The sequence below is a fragment of the Solanum verrucosum genome, unplaced genomic scaffold (genome assembly GCF_900185275.1).
Source record: "Solanum verrucosum unplaced genomic scaffold, falcon-dt-bn FXZP01000151.1, whole genome shotgun sequence".
Classification (NCBI taxonomy): Eukaryota; Viridiplantae; Streptophyta; class Magnoliopsida; order Solanales; family Solanaceae; genus Solanum; species Solanum verrucosum.
The window spans coordinates 244,792-263,518 of NW_026020202.1; the positions used below are offsets into that span (position 1 = coordinate 244,792).

Genomic DNA, 18,727 nt, shown 5'->3' on the forward strand with positions numbered 1-18,727 from the left:
ACACAAAACAACCCTAGAAAGTCAACCAACTACATGATTGTGTTTTCTTTCCCAGGTGTTTCTCACCAATGCTCTTATAACATTTAGAAAAATGAGAAGAGAAAACACTGCGTGATCATTCCCTTGAGCTATTGGAGTATAAATAACTAAGTTTAAATGCCCTAGAAAAGAAATAAAATCCATACATAATTACCATATTTTTTTGATGAAGTACATAATTACCATATAATTACAAGGGAACAAATTAAGATGCATACTATTTGTACGACAACAACAATGTACCCCGTGTAGTCCCACAAAGTGGGGTTTGGGGAAGGTATGGTGTTCGCAAACCTTATCCCTACCTCAGAGGTAGAGAGAATGTTTTCGATTGACCGGCTCAAGAAAACAAGTCTAAACTAGTCCAGGAAAAGAAATAATAGAAGTACAAGAAACAACAAATAATAACAAAACCAACAAATAGTAACAATACTGCAACAAAACAATTTGATTGTCGAAGTAGAAGAAACAACGAATAGTAAAAAAAGTTGACGGACAAGAAACTATAAGAGTAATACTACGACCACTTGTATGGAGGAACAACAAGACAATGCAGTCCTACCTACTAACCTTCGACCATAATTCGTGTCCTCCACAACCTCCTATCTATGGTCATGTCCTCAATAAGCTGAAATTATGACATGTTCTGTCTAATCTCTCCCCAATAATTATTCGATCTACATCGACTTCTCCTAAAACCATCCATAGCTTGCCCTAACCATCTCAACCTCGCTTCTCGTATCTTGTCATTCACCGAAGCCGCTCCCACCTTGTCTTGAATATCCTCGTTTCTAATCCTATCTCTCCTAGTATGCTCACACATCCATTGCAACATCCTCATCTCCGCCACTTGTATCTTTTGCACGTGAGAGTTCTGACTCCCCGACACTCGACCCCATACAATATAACTTGTCTAACCACCCCTGTGTAGAACTTGCCTTGTGTTTTGGTGTCACCTTTTCACACAAGGCTTCATATGTGAGCCTCCATTTCATCCATCCTGCACCAATATGGTGAGTGACAGCCTCATCAATCTCCCAATTTCCCTGAATAATAGACCCAAGATACTTGACACTTCCTCTCTTTGGATGGCCTATGTATCAAGCCTCATTTCTATGTCAGCCTCATGCCTTATATCACTGAACCTGCACCTCCAAGTATTGTGTCTTGGTCTTGCTCAACCTGAATCCTTTAGACTCCAGGGTTTGCTCTTAACCTCCAGCTTAGTGTTAACTCCATCGTGAGTCTCGTCAATCAGAACTTTGTTGTCTGCAAATAACATACACCATGACACCTGTGTTATTAAAAGCGAAAAGCGCAAAAAAGCTCTAAGGTCTGTGGGGGCTTTAAGCGCATATAAAGCGTGGGCCTTAATGAAAAAAGGCTCAAAGGGAGAAAAAATAAAATGTGTATGTTAGTCCAAGACTAATAATTATAATGACCAAAGAAATCGATTTTTTTATGATAAAGTGAAATATCAATTGTTTAGTGTCACTTCTTCATAAGAGGCTCATTGACAAGTAAAAGTTTGTCTTAGAACTTTGATGACGACACTGAAGCGCACATAAAGCGAGGCGAAGCGCTCAACACGTTTTGAGCCTCGCTTTAGGGCTTAAGCGCGCCTTTGATAACACTGCATGACACTTCACCTTGAATTTGTTGCGTCAATGCATCCATCACCAAGATAAATAAAAATGGGCTAAGGGATGATTCTTGGTGCAACCCTATCAAAACCATGAGGTGCTCCGAATCTCCTCCCACTATCCTTACTTGGATCTTGGCGCCAATGTGCTTGTCCTTGATCGCCCTAGTGTATGCCACAAGTACACCTCTAGTTTCCAACCACCTCCAAAGAACCTCCCTAGGACTTTGTTGTAAGCCTTTCATAGGTCAATGAATACCATGTGTAAGTCCTTCCTCTCTCTGTACTCATCCACCGGTCCTTGCGAGATAAATGACTTCTATAGTTGAGCGCCTCGACATGAATCCAAACTGGTTCTCGGAAATAGTCACCCCTCCTCCTCACCGTCATCTTTACCACCCTCTCACACACCTTTATAGTGTGGCTTTGTAGCTTGATACTCCTATAGTTGTTACAATTCTGAATGTCACTCTTGTTCTTGAACGACAAATCATTTTACTCCATCTCCATGCTTTAGGTATCTTCGCCGTCTTGAAAACAACATTGACCACTAAATACCTGCCCTGCATGCGCTCTCCCAAAATTCCACCTTGATCTCGTCTGGCCCCATTGCTCTACCCCTACCCAACATACATAGGTAGTCACCACATGCATTTGCAGTAGTTGGAATATCACCTCTATGAAGTTCTATACATGTGCTGGAAAATGGACTTTTGCAGCAAACACTATCAAAAGTGAAATGATTAAGCTCTTCGAATTTTTGTGGTGCATCAGAAACCAAGGACACAAACTCCCACATTACCAGAACTTCAGACTACCTCTCTGAATCTCAAGATCGTCGGTGTTTGCATGGGAGACTAGACTTCCCCATACGCACAATGTTTGCATTTTAAATTCTTTTGCACTTGGCCACTTTTGAGCCAGAATTGATTGTTTTTAAGTCTATTTAAGCTCCAATGCCTCTGAAACCATAGAACAAGATTAAACACACCAAATGACATAAGAGTAGCTGACAAATCAAGCATTTAAACTAAGTTTGGGTATCCAAATTTCTATATAAAATAGACGTATCAAATTTCTGTTGTTGTTTGTGTACTTGTCAAGTAAAATAAGTAAATTTGGATGTGGATTATATCTTATGAGTTTCTCTCATTTTGTCCCTTTTTGGGTAATGCTTGGCCCTGTCACAACGAAGACACTTTGATTAAAACATGAGCATGAGATCCTTCTAAGATAATAGTTCCACCATTTTATTTTAGATGTCCTAGTTTGACTGCATGAAATTTAAGATTGTAAAGAATGTTTTTGAATCTTGTGGTCTTAAACTAAAGGTGTGTATAACATACCAGAACTACCCTTTAAATGTTACGGTCTAAAATGTACCATGATGTTGATTGATTGATTAGCGATTCCCCAGCTTAATTATAGTAGTAGATTGATATTGTAATTAAATGTTATTGATTGTGGAATGTTACCTTTTCTTATTTAATCTTAGGACTTTGTATAGGAATCCATTCTTATGAGATGTAAAAAAATATCAAGAAATACAAAGAAGCTTTTCTTCTTCATGAATCTATCATTTCCTATATGAAAGTGTTATTAAAGGTAAAAAACAAAGTTGAAATTTAGACCTTACGAAATATAGATTTATTTTTTTGTTTTTGAAACAGGCAGAAAAGAAAGACATATAATTTGAAACAGAAAGAGTACATTTGGTTTTCCTTTTTTTTTGTTTTGATCATGTTAGATGTGGTGGTCAGAAGATCTTTTCTTATGACATTCCTTTCTACAATAATGCTAAGCTTGATTTCCTTTTTCTTTTCATTTTACTCCTTTGAATAAGAATCATATGAGCTTATCTTTTCTGTTACTGCAGTTGAATATCAGAAACCTTGAGTGCCATATGCTCAGCTTTGCCACTCAAATCCACTCATAATAGCAAGGTACAAAGTAATGGCCAAAAGGGTGTATATTTCAGCTAAAAGTTGCCATATAAGTGTATTTCTGTTTCTTGATATTGTTAAACAGCACTTCATTGGATTTTGCGTCCTGATTTTGGTTTCCTTGAACTCCCTGTTGTTGTTTGATATTCTTCTCCTTCCTTCATCCTGCAAGGACCTTCATCTCATCCATGTTATTGAAATTGCAAATACCTGGTGATGTTTCTCAAGGCACTTGAAAGCTCATGTAGGAAATTTATGCAAGTTAGGATCCTGGGAAGTGGCTTGACCAGTGATAGGTGCATGGAAGGTTGAACAATAGAGGAAACTAAACAAAAATATGAAAAAAATAAATAGATAAACTTAATCATAAGTGAGAAGGAGAGGAAGAGGAAGCTTAAAAAAGAGAAGAAATGAAAAGGAGAAGTATGGACTCATGGATGAGGGTGAGAGGAGAGAGATGGTGCACCTCTTATTGTTGCCTGCTTCTAGAAAGTAATAAGAATTTTCTTGTTGGATGTTCTATAAATGCAACGAATTACTCAGTCCCAATTTATGCGATTCACTTCCCTTTTTTAGTTTTTTCTAAAAAAGAAAGATACTTTTTAATATTTAGAAATAATTTCAACTTTAAATTTTCCATTTTACCTTCATTGAAATGATTTATAGCCACACAAATATCTATGACTTTTGTTAGAGAACAAATTTGAAAAGTCTATCTCTCTGACTTAAACTCCATACCTAATTAAAATGCATCACAAAATGGAAGTAGTTGAGTATATGATTGGTTAAATTTATAGCTATATCTGGTATAAATACTAATCTAGTTCATTTTATGCTGAGAATAGTAAGTGGTGAAGTTGGAAGCATGTTTAATGGAAATTTAAACAAGAAATGCTACTGAGAGTGATAGTATAGAATGACATGGCTCTTACCAATTACGAGAAGAGAGAAGCTCAAAGTTGACACTCTTCATCTCCTAAAGTAGCAATATTCCACCATGCTGTGGTTGTCCATATCAGTATATGAGAGTGTATTTGATGAAGTAGTTTCGTTGATGGCATGCATCCAAAAGAGAGTGCTATGGAAGGCTTTGAGCAGGGAGTAAACTAAGTCCAAAAAATTAAGTTTCCTTTCCCTTCTTCTGCCATTGTTAAACGATGATATGATGGAGGTTTATGGACTGGTTGATTCACAATGTTAGTTAGAACAAGTGTCACCACCCAAATCACCAGTGTTGTGATTGGCGCCCAACATCCAAACCAAAACATGTTAGAAATGACAAATCACAAAAGGAATTTTGATGGATTATAAAATTCATAATCTGCCCAAGAAAGACATAAAAGGAAATTTGGTACTATTATAGCATAAGAAAACCATACCCACATTTCAGGCTACAAAATTTGTTCCAACTCCGTCTCAATTTATGTGGCACACTTTCTCTTTTAGTTTGGCCCAAAAAGAATCTCATTTTTCTATAATTAGAAACAGTTTAACTTTAAAATTCTCCTTCTATCCTTAATGAAATGATTTATCTAAGGTTTGTTTTAGACCACAAATTTCAAAAGTTTTTTATTTTTTTCTTAAACTTTGTGTTTGGTCAAATGGTGTCACATAAAATTGGGATGGAGGGAGTATCTCATAACCGAAAAAATCTAGAGGTACCAGTTGTTTCTTTTTCAAGTTCCGATAATTAGGGAAAAAGAAACTGAACATGTTGATTCCAATTCTGAGAAGAAGACTCCTAAACTCTCTCAAAATTTTTCTTATCCGACATACTATTTTGTGTAATTAAGATTTTACATTCACATTCCATGGCTTCTGAATCAGATTTGTACAGTGTTTCCATTTCTGAGAAGAAAACTCCTTACTGTTTTCAGCCAAAATCTTTCAATATTTTTCTTCCAAATCTCTCTACTTCCTTTTTCGACTGAGAAATGTTGATTAGTTTTTTCATTTCGTGTTATATTTGCCAATTTCCCTTTAATTTTCAGTTTTTCAGTGATTTCATTGTCAGGTTGAATAATATTTCATTTTTTGTGGTTCTACATCAGTACATCAAAAATGAAGACTGAAAGCATCATTAAAGCTTGGTTCGAATTTTTGTGATTTCTTGTTTGTTATTTTGTCTCGATTGAGTTTAGTTGGAAAGGAAGTTGAATATCAATTTTGGAGGTATTTCGAGATGATTTGAGATTGATGATGACTCCATTTGTGTATTCCCACTGATCCCTTGTATTAACTAATGTTCTCTAATATATCATGAGTCACTATATTTCATAGCCCACAACATCTCTATTAATGAATTCCTTTAAATTACACCTCCTCTTCCTTGTCCCGTCTCGGTAATTCTTCCCTTTAGTAATATTGTAATGGGTGGAAGTTTTTATTATTGTGTTCAACTATCCAGAATCATTTTACGTGGAAGCTCGCCTTAATGTTTTCATGTCATTAATCTTTTCCTTGTGTTTTTCTTTTCTGAAAGTAATGTGGTTTGTAAGAAACTTCACGACAATATAGAGTAATTTTCTTCTTTTAATTTGTGGGTTTGAACAGTTCCAAAAGACTTGTTTCATTTTCTTGTCTCTCTCCCTGTATTTTTGTTGTTTCAAAGCTTTGATACTTAAAATTTCTATGTGATTACAGGAAGGATTCAAGGTTTACGAACAAGATTTTGGGGAAAAAAAAGGTGTACTTACATTTGATGTGTTTGGAGGTTTAAGAATATATAATTTGTCTAAACTCACTTCAATCATTTCTGTTAAATTGGTTTCTCTTGTAATATTAGTACCTCTTTAAATTGGATTCTCTTGTAATAGTCAAAACCTTTTTTATTTTCTACGCACTCAAATGACATCACAATTTAATTGTTCATGTTTGATCTTCTGCAATTCTTATTGAGTTTAGTGTATGCTGAGGAGTAATGTAAGAATGGGTATTCATTGCATGTCAGTAATCGTATATTTTAAGGGGTCGTATGCTAGAGTGTATTAAAAGAAATAACACATATATTAGATGTGTATTAGTGGTACTTTGTGAGTTGAATAACAAACATTACTTATGTTTATTATTTGACAATTGGATTCATGGATCCAACAAATTTGTTTTTAAAAATAAAGGAAAAAATAATATTAAAAATCTGAATTTTTCCTAATTAGAATGCATAATAAAATGTGAAAAGATCTCAACACTGCAAAGTCTTTGCTTTCATTATAATTTTAATTAGAGTTCTTGCATATTAGGATTATTCTTCAGTGAATCGATTATTGATTTAACTTTTGAAGAAGGAATCATGTCACTTAAAATTTCAAAAATATCCTAGTCTGTGTAAAACTTGTTTATAATTGAGATTTTAATTGAGAAAATGTTAAACCGGTTCCTTACGTGCCTAAGAAACTGAGATAATGTGAAATTACATGTTAATTAATCATGATTACGTGTAAAAGGCTTATTTACAAAGATATATTACAAAACTATTGATTTGACATGAATATTAAATGTGGATACATTTTTTTTTGTTGTTGTAGAAAATGTTTGTATTTTAAAATTAAATTGGCATCCTAGATGTAAGGACTTCAATTAAGAACTTATGATGAAAGCTGAGAGTTTGCAATTGCAGCAACTAAAAGTTCCAATTTAACCCATTTTGATAGAATGCCATTGATATAAATATCTTTTCACATTTTAATTTCCTTTTATTGTGCATTCTAATTAGGAAAAATGTAGATTTTAATATTACTATTTTCTACTTTACTTTAAAAACAAATTTGTGAGACCGATGTATCCACTTGTCAAATAATAAACTAAACTCATATAAGTTATCTTGTTAATGTAACTCACAAAATAAAATTTCTCATTGCCTCGAGCCATTATCTGTGCCTTTTGTCATTCTTTTATTCTTGAAAAATATTAAATAAGATATTTTGACAAAATTAATTAATTTTAAAAGTAGAATACTAGAAAGGGTAAAATAGTCAAATTATAAATAAAAAAATCATAGTAAATAAGTTAATAATGGTTACAAAAAGACAATAAAAAGATAAATGTGCTATTATAAATCACAAAGGAAGTCAGTGTTACCAATTTAAACCTAGAGAATGTCTCTAAAATTATCCCAAATAAGGGACAAAGCCCAACCAAAATATATCAGGGTAACAAAATAACTCTCCTACAAACACTTAGTGAATGCTTCCAAATAATCTAATTTGACATAGCTTCCTATTTGTGTAATTACCATTTCAAATACAATTAAAGGGCCTCTTTTATTGATGATATAGGTTAGTATATCTCATGTCCTCTTGGAGACTCAGTAATTGAGTAATCATCATCCAATAATCTAGGATGTGTCACTATCTGCTCCATTATTGACTTAATCCCAGTTTATCACACAAACATTGATATGCTGCACTGCAGGCCTTGAACTTCTCTTCTGCAACAACCTGTCAATTAATCAAATCTTGTTATCTAATATAGCTGGATTACAGAGAAACAGACAAAGATAAGCTTGGATACTATAAACTAATCTGAATTTCATGAGAAAAGTGAGGCAATAATAAGCTCTGAGCAGAAGCTAACAGATATGGAATATTGACTTGGAATAGAATGTTTGATTCCTTTTCTTTTGTCTCATCTGTATAGTATATGTGTGAATTGATATCTCATGCATGAACTTGATAGTGTATGCAAATGTCAGTATAATCCAAGGGCAAATATATTACCTAGCACTAGGAGCTCAGCTAATCAGTCAGATGAAAGCAGCAAATTCTAAGAGACCTAATGAATGAAGCATGATAACAGACCAAGAGACACAAGACAGATTCTTCCAAGCCCGTCCCTCAAAATGCTAAAGGAGCATATCAATCATAGGTGTGAACTCATGGAGCTAAGCATAGGATTGAACATATTTCGTGTATGAAAAAGGGAAAACACGTGTTGTATGCGCCTTAGGAAAAAGCCGAGTGGAGTATAATGGATGCAGGTGGAAAAGGGAAAACATCAAATCACAAATGTAATAGTAATGAAATAGATATACCTTAGATGAGCCTTGGTGGCGATCAGGATGCCATTTCAGTGCACACACACGATATCTGCAAATGTAAAGCATGTGCAATCAGTGATATAGACATTACTTTTGCCAATACGGATATCAAAACACATCAGGAAGTAATTTTTTCTAGCTGGCAATTCATTAAACACCCACGCATTCTTAATATCTTCCAGATTCAAAGGGCCAAATGCATTCAATCCAAGAGTCAGACGCTCTGAACTCAAATCTGACTCTAAATTCTCAGAGTCTGTTGACTCATCATAGTCCGAGTACTGATGCCGCCAATTCCACTGACGGCTGTTAGAGTAGTTTGATGAGTTCCTCCATTGTGGTTCTTCATTAATAAATGACCAGTGGTAGTATCTGTTTCCACCAAATGTAGAACGGAAAAAGGTCTCTATCTCGATATCCTCCTCCTCCAAGAATTGGAACACTCCTGAAAATGAGTGGATGAAAATCAGCTATTGCTCAATACTCAAAAGGCACAGGCTGATAGCTAAATGGCCTGGTTTGTCAAATGACATACGCAAAGAAAGAGAATTAGGCTCTTTACATGACACTTTGGAGCTAAAAATGGTTGTATTTTACAAGATCAAACTCCAACAAAGGTGAAGTTCTCTAGAAACTATATACTGCATTATGTTACAAAAGGTGCACTTACTGTGTTGATTTTGTCCCTTGTTCTTTGATCTTCCCCCTTTGTGTCCACTGGCCCTGAAATCTCGTCTAAACCATGAACTGTCTCGGCTTGAAGATGGGTCATATTCATCACAGTCATGCTGCCAGCTCTGAAATGCTGAAAAACAATGTTATAGTGGAAGTTTCTTTAAAGCTAAGAATTATATAGGATTGGACTACTTTGTAGGCTTCAAAGTCCAGAATTGAAATTAGGGAAAGGGGTTAAAAATATGGCCCTCTACTTCTGTATTATCAGCTAAATTTGTCCCTAGTTATACTATAGGGCCAAATATGCCCGTTGTTACCAAAATATACAAAAATGCCCCTATTTTGGATGGAATCCCCAAAATCAAACAAAAATATCCGATTTCCCCCAAAATAATTCACTCCTCTCTTTTAATCCGACTCAACCCACTAAACTAAATAACCCATATCAAATTATACCCCAATTATATTAATCTCTAAAAATTTCTTCCGATAAAATTGAAAAGGGAGTGCAGACGGAAAAATAACACACACGAGCCCATAAGCTAGTGATGGACCTCGAAGAAGCTGAAGAATCACATCTCAAACACCATTGTTCTTTTTTTGGAAAACAACAGAGGGTAAGGTTATAGTGGATTTCGTTGTTTATGAGTTCCACATACAGGAATGTAATGAAGACTGGCTGCACTGCATAATTCAGGCTAAAAGCACATCAATATAGGAAGTTCGGGCAATGAAATTTCGGTATCCCATAATACCCAAGGTGGAAATAGCAATCTTTGTTCTTGTGCATTGCCAAGACCTCCATCACAAACCCCTAATGTAGCACAGAAGGATTTTTATCAAATGAGAGGGAGGATAGATTTCCAAGAGAAGAAAGACTTGAGCAGTAAGAAGTATCAAAAATGAACTCCCGTATTAAGGGATGCAATTTTTATCTCTTCCAGCTTTTTACTACATCCAGAACGCTCTACATGGAAGCAAAAAGAGTGACTATAAACAATTAAGGTTTCAACCATAAACTGATCATCAAGGTAGAGTTTATCAATTTAACAGTGGAGCAAGTTGATGACACTCAGATTTATTACTCTTTGATTATGTTATGGAGTCATAATCCATGTTGAAGAGGTATTTTAAACAGCATGAGTATCAACAATCTTCAATAACAGCATGAGTATCAACAATCTTCAATTAGACTGCAGCATTATATATACAATTTATTTTAGTTCTTTCAGAGGGGAATGAATGTGAGGAACACCGGGTATTTTTTTCTTAATTCGATATGGGTTATTTAGTTTAGTGGGTTGGGTCGGGTTAAAGAGGGTAGTGGGTTATTTAGGGGAAATCGGGTATGTATGTTTGATTTGGGGATTCCATCCAATATAGGGGCATTTTTGCATACTTTGTATTGGAAGGGACATATTTGGCCCTATAGTATAACTAGGGACAAACATTTTTGAAAAAAGGGTAACTTTATATTCACACCAAAAAATTCATCATCCAAAAAATGATGAATTGGAAACTTACATCCCACATCAGATGGGTATTCTTAACAAGTTTCCTATAAAATCTACTAAATCTACCATCTCCCCTATCAGAAGAAAGTGTAACTAGGGACAAACTTAGCTAATAGACGAAAGTAGAGCGGCATTTTGACCCTTTTGCCTTTAAATTAAGTAATAGTGTCAACATAATTCTTTAGTAAAACATCCCTTATAAAGTCACAGTCTAGTGATTCAGGCTTCGAAAACTGAATGCAATGTAAGCAGCTACTTGATAAGGCCAAAAATTTCCAAGCTTTTAAACTCAAAACTCTCTTTCTAGGAAAGGGAATAATGTTGTTAGTAACACGAGAAGAAAGTGTAACTGGAAAAGAGGAACCTCCATTGCAAAAAGTACTAAAATTTATTCATGTTAGCAATAACAATGAATGGAAATAAGTCAACAATAACATTTTTCAATTCCATATCAAGCAAATCGCAGAATTGGCCCTCAAAAGTCGTCTTGCACTTTACATGTTCAAATAAAAGACCTCAGCTTATTCATTAATGATATACCCATTACCCATGGAGCAGCACAACAGTCTTTCCCAACTACTAAACAAGCCTCAATGCCTCTACCAAACATCTAGTCATGCAAAATAAGTCAATGGCTGAGATGATAATATTTTCTGTTTTGAAACATAGGTCCTCGGCAGGTGGGAACAAAAAAGAGAAAGAAGCATTTCATACTGACCATTTGAAAAGTAACCCAAGGGTAAACATGATCTGGCCTATGTTAAGAGCCAAATGCCCATAAGTCCAGCCCAAGCCATTGTCAAACTTATAACAGCTTCATTGTAGAGAACCATCTGAAACTGCCGAACTCAGTAACTATTCTATATCTTTCCGTTTTTCCCTCCAAATAGACCTTCCATAGACACTTACAAAGCACACGCAAGAATATATTTTAGCATATAAAAAGTTCCACTGACCATTCTATAAGTTAGAAAAATTAGAAAGAAAAAAAAACATTTATATCACTAGAAGCATTTTAAAGGACCGTGAATTCAGCAATAAATAATCTATTTTGGCTCATGAATGACCTGGAAAAACTGTTCAGCAAATCCATTCACACTCTCAAACAGTGCCTGCCTTGAGTTATGCTTCCTATATCTTCTGGAGAAGAATGATTTCTGGAACAATAGATGGCAATCAATATAACAATTCACCTAAAACATCATAAAATGAAGCATATCTCTGTAACTAAAATAGAATGCTGGCCGAGTAGGATTTTGTATGCTTATCAGAAACGCGACTTGTACTTGTCTTAGAAGACAAAAAAATTGAAAAAGAAATTGTAAGAAACTTGTTTTAGAGGATGAATTATTGAGTATTGGGATGAAACTGATCCAGATGAAACGGAATGGATATTGAAAATTCGTGTAACACAGCAAACTAGTTTGGGACCAAGGACTATTTTTATAGTATCAGAACCAATAACTTTTGCTAACACTCCCATATAGCAATATATAAATTTAACCACACTGCAATTATGGGAAGATTCAGTCTGACCTCATAAAATCTATAGACTAAAACTAGGGGTGTTCACAGTTTGGTTAAAAACCGTAAACCGATCCAAACCGAAAATCAAACCAAAATGATTAAATAAACTATTTTTTATGTAGTTTTGGCTTTGTTTAAATTTATGCTTCAAGAAACCAATAATATTTAGTTGGGTTTTATTAAAAAAACATAGCAAAGAAAAAATCAGACCAACCAATAAATTATATACACAATTTTTATAATTATATATGTACTCCTTCCATTTTAATTTGTTTGTCTTACTTTCCTTTTTAGTCCATTTCATAAAGGTCCCTTCCATTTTTTGACACCTCTTTAATTTCAGTTTTTTTTTAAAAGAAGGTTGTTGTTTTCTATTCCAAAAAATCAGAACCTGCCATAACATGTAACAGGTTCCTAATTACAATTGTGGAGAGTAGAAGGAAGATCTTCAATCCTAAAGCAAAATTTACAAGGAACCTAAAACATCTGTAACTGATTCTAAATATTCTACGTACTCCTATTTACATCAAAAAAGAAACAAAACTAAGCAGTTCATCTTAATCTTCTAGATGGAATTACTCTTGGCTTGGAAGCATCTGAGATTTCTTTCTTTCCACACAGACCACCAAATGCAAGCCGGAATGATTTTCCATATCCTCAAAGTCTGGGTAACTCTCCTAGGCATAACCCAGTTCATGCCCTTCAGGTTGATGAAGGCATTCCACAAAATGCTGTTTGTCCTACAGTGAAGGAAAAGATGGGTGATAGTCTCTACTTCTTCACCACATAGGAAGCACCTAGGACTCAGTTGAATATTTCTCTTCATAGGGTTTTCCTGGGTCAAAACTGTCTTCTTAGCAAGAAACCAAATAAAACAAGACACTTCATAGGGGATTTTAGTTTTCCATATCAGCTTCCATGGCCACCCATTCCTCTGACTGTTACAAGGATTAAACTTCTTGTAGGTTCTTTTGACACTAAAATTGTCTTAATTTGTGATCCTACCATCCCAAACTATTATGTGCATCAGTAGTTCCTTTGAACTACCACAAAACATTGTAAAACTCCACCAACCTGTGGATCTCCTAAAACTCAAATTCCACCCTTGGTTTGACCATATCTCTGCCACAGTGGCCCTTTGCTGCTGGCTTAGGGTGAAAATATTCGGAACAAAGCTTTTAAAGATCCTTGTTATAGCCATATATCTTCCCAAAAAGAGGTCTTCCGACTATTACCCAATTTAATACTACAGTTTCCTCTGAACTTTGGCCAAAAGGTTTCAGATGGCTCTCCAAAGGCTTGATCCATAAGTGCTAGTGACCATTTCAGTTATCCAGTGATCCTCCATTTCACATTTGGCCTGTATTACTTCTTCCCACAGTGCTTGCTCAGTGGAGGCAAATCTCCACAGCCACTTCATCATAGGACATTGGTTCTAGATTTTTAAATTCCTTACCCCCATACCACTGCCCGTTTACTCTTAATAAGAGTATCCCACTTGATCAAGTGGAATTTCCTGGATTCACTATTTCCTTCCCACATGAAATTTCTTCTCAAAGCATCTACTCTATAAATGACACCATCAGGAATAGGGAAAAGAGACATCATATAGGTAGGCATAGAGTCCAAAACACTATTGATGAGTGTTAATTTTCTACCTAAAGAAAGGTAATGGCTCTTCCGATTCACCAACCTTTTTTCACATTTTTCAATCACCCCATTCAAGATGCCTATGGATTTGCTTTTGGCTCCCAAAGGCATCCCCTTAATTTCAATTTTCCACGTGACATGAAATCAAAGATTGAAGTTTTGGTACATTCTACATATCTTTAGTTTGAGACTACAAAATTCAAAAAAATTTTTTGCTTTTTTTTTTTTTAAGACAAGGGAAACTCGCAGCCACTACCCTTTGAGTGTGCACAGGGTAAAACCCCCGCTCCTATGCAATAACTCGCAAACCACATAGGAGAGGTAACCCGCACTAGGCAAGCCCGGTGCGACGAGCTCGACCCAGAAGGCAAACCCCTTGCTTTCTTAACTTCGTGACAAGACAAAACCAAACAAACAAATTGAAACAAAGGGAGTACAATATATTAACTTTTATAAATAACTTTAAATACTTTGCATAATTTTTCATGAAGAATTTATTTATCCCTAATAGGCTAATGAACTTTACACCTTAAGCTCATTCCTTAACAAAGTCGTGAATCCAAATTTATCTATTCAAAGAAACAACAATGAGATTTGCCTCTATATCTCTATATATTTCTTATCAACTTTATTCACTTGATTAAAGCTAATAGATCTTAAGATATTTTCTCCATAATCCAAGAAAATTATAGCTACCACAATAAAACGTTAATAACGGATTATAGGTGGAAAGGGATGAAAAATTCTTTTTTAATTGTAGGAAAAAAATGAAAGAGTGAAATATCATTGTGTTTCTTCCACCCCTGAACCAAACCAATGAATATGAATTATATTTGGTTTTGGTTTTAATAATTAAAAAACCGACTAAATTGGTTTGATTTTGGTTTTAACCAAAAACTAACCCAAACCGGACCATGAACATATTTAACTAACATAAGCAAACATCATTCAATACCAAAAATATCTTTCTAGCTTCTACACACCCAGAAAAACTGCATCATATAGGCTGAAACTCTGCGATTCCAACAGAATGAGCCCATGTTGCACAGTTTAATCACAAGATGAGCACAATTTTTTTGACAGTGAGTAACATGAACAGATCTGCGTTTGACATCCAGAAACACAGTATCATTTTCAATCTATGAGCTCCAATCAACTCAAAGCCTATATTCCCATTAGGACAGCAGCCTAAAGATTTATAAGACTTTGGTAAACCCCACCCTGAAACTAATTTATTAGACTTAGGTAAACCCCACCCTGAAAACTATGTTACCTAAAGCCAAGAGTCGACGCAAGCAGCAGGGAAGAGTATTATTGCCATCCTCTTTAGTCTAGTACAAAAGAAAGTTTTATGTCATGTAGCTGATTTTTAGGTTTGGTGTACTAGGATGATTGCGAAAGCTACTTAGTAGCAAAACATCATGTAGACAGAACACTACTAAGAAGACCTTTACTATGCATTTTGACATTGGGACAAAATGATTTGTCGCTTCGCCTTGCTTCTCACTTAGAGCGGGCGCTTCAGCGCTTTTAACAATACTAATCCGAGATAAGGTAGGAGTTACCTCCGTGGTGACGAGATGAGGGAAGCGAGACTGAGATGGTTTGGACATGTGAAGAGATGCAGAGATGCCCCAACAGAAGGTGTGAAAGGTTGACTTTGGTGGGTATGAAGAGAGGTAGAGGTAGTTGAAGAAATTTTGGGGAGATGTGATTAGACAATATAAGACAAACTTGCAGCTCATCGAGGACATGACCCTAAATAGAAAGATTTGGAGGTCGTGTATTAAGGTAGTGTTAGAATAGGAATAGGTATATACAATCCTACTTAGAATAAGAATATGAATAGTATATAGTATCCTATTTGGTAAAGGATTGTATTTTAGTGTTTATAAATAGGGTCTTTGTGTAATAATGTAGATATACAATTCAATAATGTTCTTCTCCAAAATTCCTCACAGGCAGAATGCTAGTAGGTAGTCAAGCATTGTCTAGACTCCTTATCAGTATTGTTATTATTACTCTCCTATTAACTTATTCTTTGATTTTAGTATTACTTGTTGTTTCCTTTGTGCCAGTTATCTTATTATTTGTTGTTGTTATTGTTCTCTTCTCCATTGTTTTTCAATATGACTTCTTTAGTATTGTATTTGCTTACACACTTGATTTTTGATATGCGCTAGTTAAGTTGAAGCTATATGGGAAACAACCTCTATATATTCACAAGGCAGGGGTAGGGTTGTGTACACACTACCCTCCCTAAACCGCACTTGCAAGATTACATGGAGTATGTTGTTGTTGTACAATGAGAAGAAAAGACAAATAAAATAATTTATTGTAAATTACTAATAGTTCAACAGTTGCAAGGTTAAACATGAATCAGAGATGGCTCCAAAATTCAGATACAAAAAATGCTCAAGTAACCATCCATGCTAACCACAGAATGTTAAACTACTCAAGAATCTGTGTGATGCATGAAACACTAACAAGTTAAAACAGAAAGTAAGCATTCTGGATTTCTTTTTCTGTTTAATTTTTTATTTACAGTATATTTCTAAGTTTCTACCAATTTGTTTAAAAATACACAAGCTTTTGCTAGTTTATCATGGGGATTTTGCTGAATTCCATGTCAAGAAGAAATAAAACTTAAACAGCTTCAAAAAAAAAAGAAACAAAACTCCAAACAACTCATTAACCTAACCAAACCAAAGGGAGATAGCTATTTTACAAGATTAAATGTAATTCCACTAGTCATAATCTGAAGGAAAACACAAATTTTAGGGTAAATAAAAAATGTAATTGAAGCAACATAGCGTATTTACCCTTGATGAGCCATTATTGGCACATTTTCCCTGCACAACAAGAAAAAGGAGCAAACTTGATGAAAATATAGAATAGAAATGAAAATTGGCTTGTTGTTTACAAAATACAAACTTGTTGTACATAGAATAGCGAGAGAGACTCTTACAGAATCCCAATGAGTGCGTCTTCTACGTTCCAAGATTGGGGAAGAATGAAAAAGAGAGGCCCTTATGTGAATAGGGTTCACCTGAGAGCTGATTAACGCCGCCCTATTCATTGCCGGAGATTCATGTAAACAACAAACGAACAAACAAACCTCACAAATTCAATTTCATATGAAAATGTTGTGCTCTTTCCTTGCTTTAACATATGGGCTCACCTGCTAGTTTTTAGGGCTTGTCACACCACTTTGCAATCGTACGTTTTCAATGATTTTTATTGTTAAAAAAAATTGAACCTATCATAAACCGAATTGAAAAAAATGTTATTTGGTTCTTTTTAATAGGTAAATTTTTAAAGGGATAATTGTACAAAATGACAAACTTATAATCTAAAATAACTGAAATAGCTATTGTTTGATTTAATTGCGCCCCGTAACAAACGTTTGCCAGTCGCCTCTCTCCCTCCAAATTCTCGCTTGCCACTCTCCCTTTCTCGCTCGCTCCCTCTGTGCTCGCCTCTTTCGCTTTATACAACAAAATTGTATAAATTGTGTTTCTATTTGTATAAAGCGAGAGAGAATTGTATATACACATGCAAATACATATATATTCATCTTATACACTTATAATTATACAATAAAAATATTCCCCTACCCAGTTCTCTTTTGCCTTTCTCTCTTTCTCGTTTTATACAAATACAAATTATACAATATAATGTAAAATTTATGTTTGTATAATGTATAATTTATGTTTGTATAAAGCGAAATAAAATTGTATATACACATGCAAATACATATATATTCGTCTTATACACTTATAATTATACAATACAAATATTCCTCTGCCCAGTTTTCTTTTGCCTTTCTCTCTTTCTCGTTTTATACAAACACAGATTATACAAATATAATGTATAATTTATGTTTGTATAATGTACAATTTATGTTTGTATAAAACGAAAGAGAGAGCGATTTTTTATATACAAATATTTTTGTCAACGATTTATACAAACGAGAGGCTAACAACAATTTATACAAATGGCCTGCCAGCGAATTTATACAAATCTTAAGAGGAGCCAACGAATTATACAATTGCTTCTTTTTATATATATGTATAGCGAAATAGACATAGCTTTCAATTGCATATGTATATCGAATTATACATATATATGTTTGTTATGGAGCGCAATTATGCAAACTTTGCTATAGCATACAAATATTATTTTTTTGTTTGCTATATGTGAAAGTTGCTCATTTTTAAAATGTCAATATTTTGACATTTAATAGTACTACTATTTTAGTTTGTTATGTATCTGATTTATGTATTTTTTATTTGTTTGATAAAGAATACAATTATGGGAAAAATTTCAAAATGTCAATATTTTGACATTCAATAGGACCCCTTAGCTACACTTTCAATAATTATTTAAAATGTCAATATTTTAGTTTGTTATGTATATGATTTATGTACTTTATTTGTTTGATTTGCAAGAATACAATTATTTAATAACAAAAAGGAGAAAATCAGGGGAGATACTTGTCACACCCCAACCCTAGGTAAGGCGGACAAGTACCATATGAACACATGATTTACAAGTGACCTATGATTAGAAAGTAAACTACTATGCAGATAGATTTACTAATGAGAAGCTTCATATACAACACATATTGACTAGCTGAACCAATACATGTGACAAGTGAAACTATGAATACAGATGATAGCTTTACAATGTCTACAAAGCC

General features: G+C 34.5%; 2 protein-coding genes across 3 annotated transcripts in view; one reads left to right on the plus strand and one right to left on the minus strand.

Moving 5' to 3' along the window:
* Positions 1-3,628, plus strand: part of LOC125830086 (DNA polymerase delta small subunit) — a 39,566-nt gene extending 35,938 nt beyond the window's left edge. The window contains exon 16 of the mRNA XM_049509307.1: positions 3,558-3,628. Coding sequence (XP_049365264.1) covers positions 3,558-3,617 — 60 coding nt within the window. The 3' untranslated portion in view covers positions 3,618-3,628. The remainder of the gene's footprint in view (positions 1-3,557) is intronic.
* A 3,921-nt stretch (positions 3,629-7,549) lies between these two features.
* Positions 7,550-17,225, minus strand: LOC125830061 (uncharacterized). 2 transcript variants are annotated; one of them, XM_049509283.1, is made up of 7 exons: positions 16,994-17,225; positions 16,848-16,877; positions 11,916-12,005; positions 9,330-9,456; positions 8,822-9,104; positions 8,654-8,708; positions 7,550-8,060 (listed from the first exon to the last, which is right to left on the minus strand). In XM_049509283.1, exons 1-7 carry the CDS (start codon positions 17,102-17,104, stop codon positions 7,983-7,985), a joined length of 774 nt encoding a protein of 257 aa, XP_049365240.1. In that variant the 5' UTR covers positions 17,105-17,225; the 3' UTR covers positions 7,550-7,982. The 2 variants fall into 2 exon arrangements, with proteins under 2 accessions (XP_049365240.1, XP_049365241.1); XM_049509284.1 differs by lacking the exon at positions 16,848-16,877 and having other exon boundaries at positions 7,655-8,060; positions 16,994-17,135.
* Positions 17,226-18,727: the final 1,502 nt, after the last annotated feature.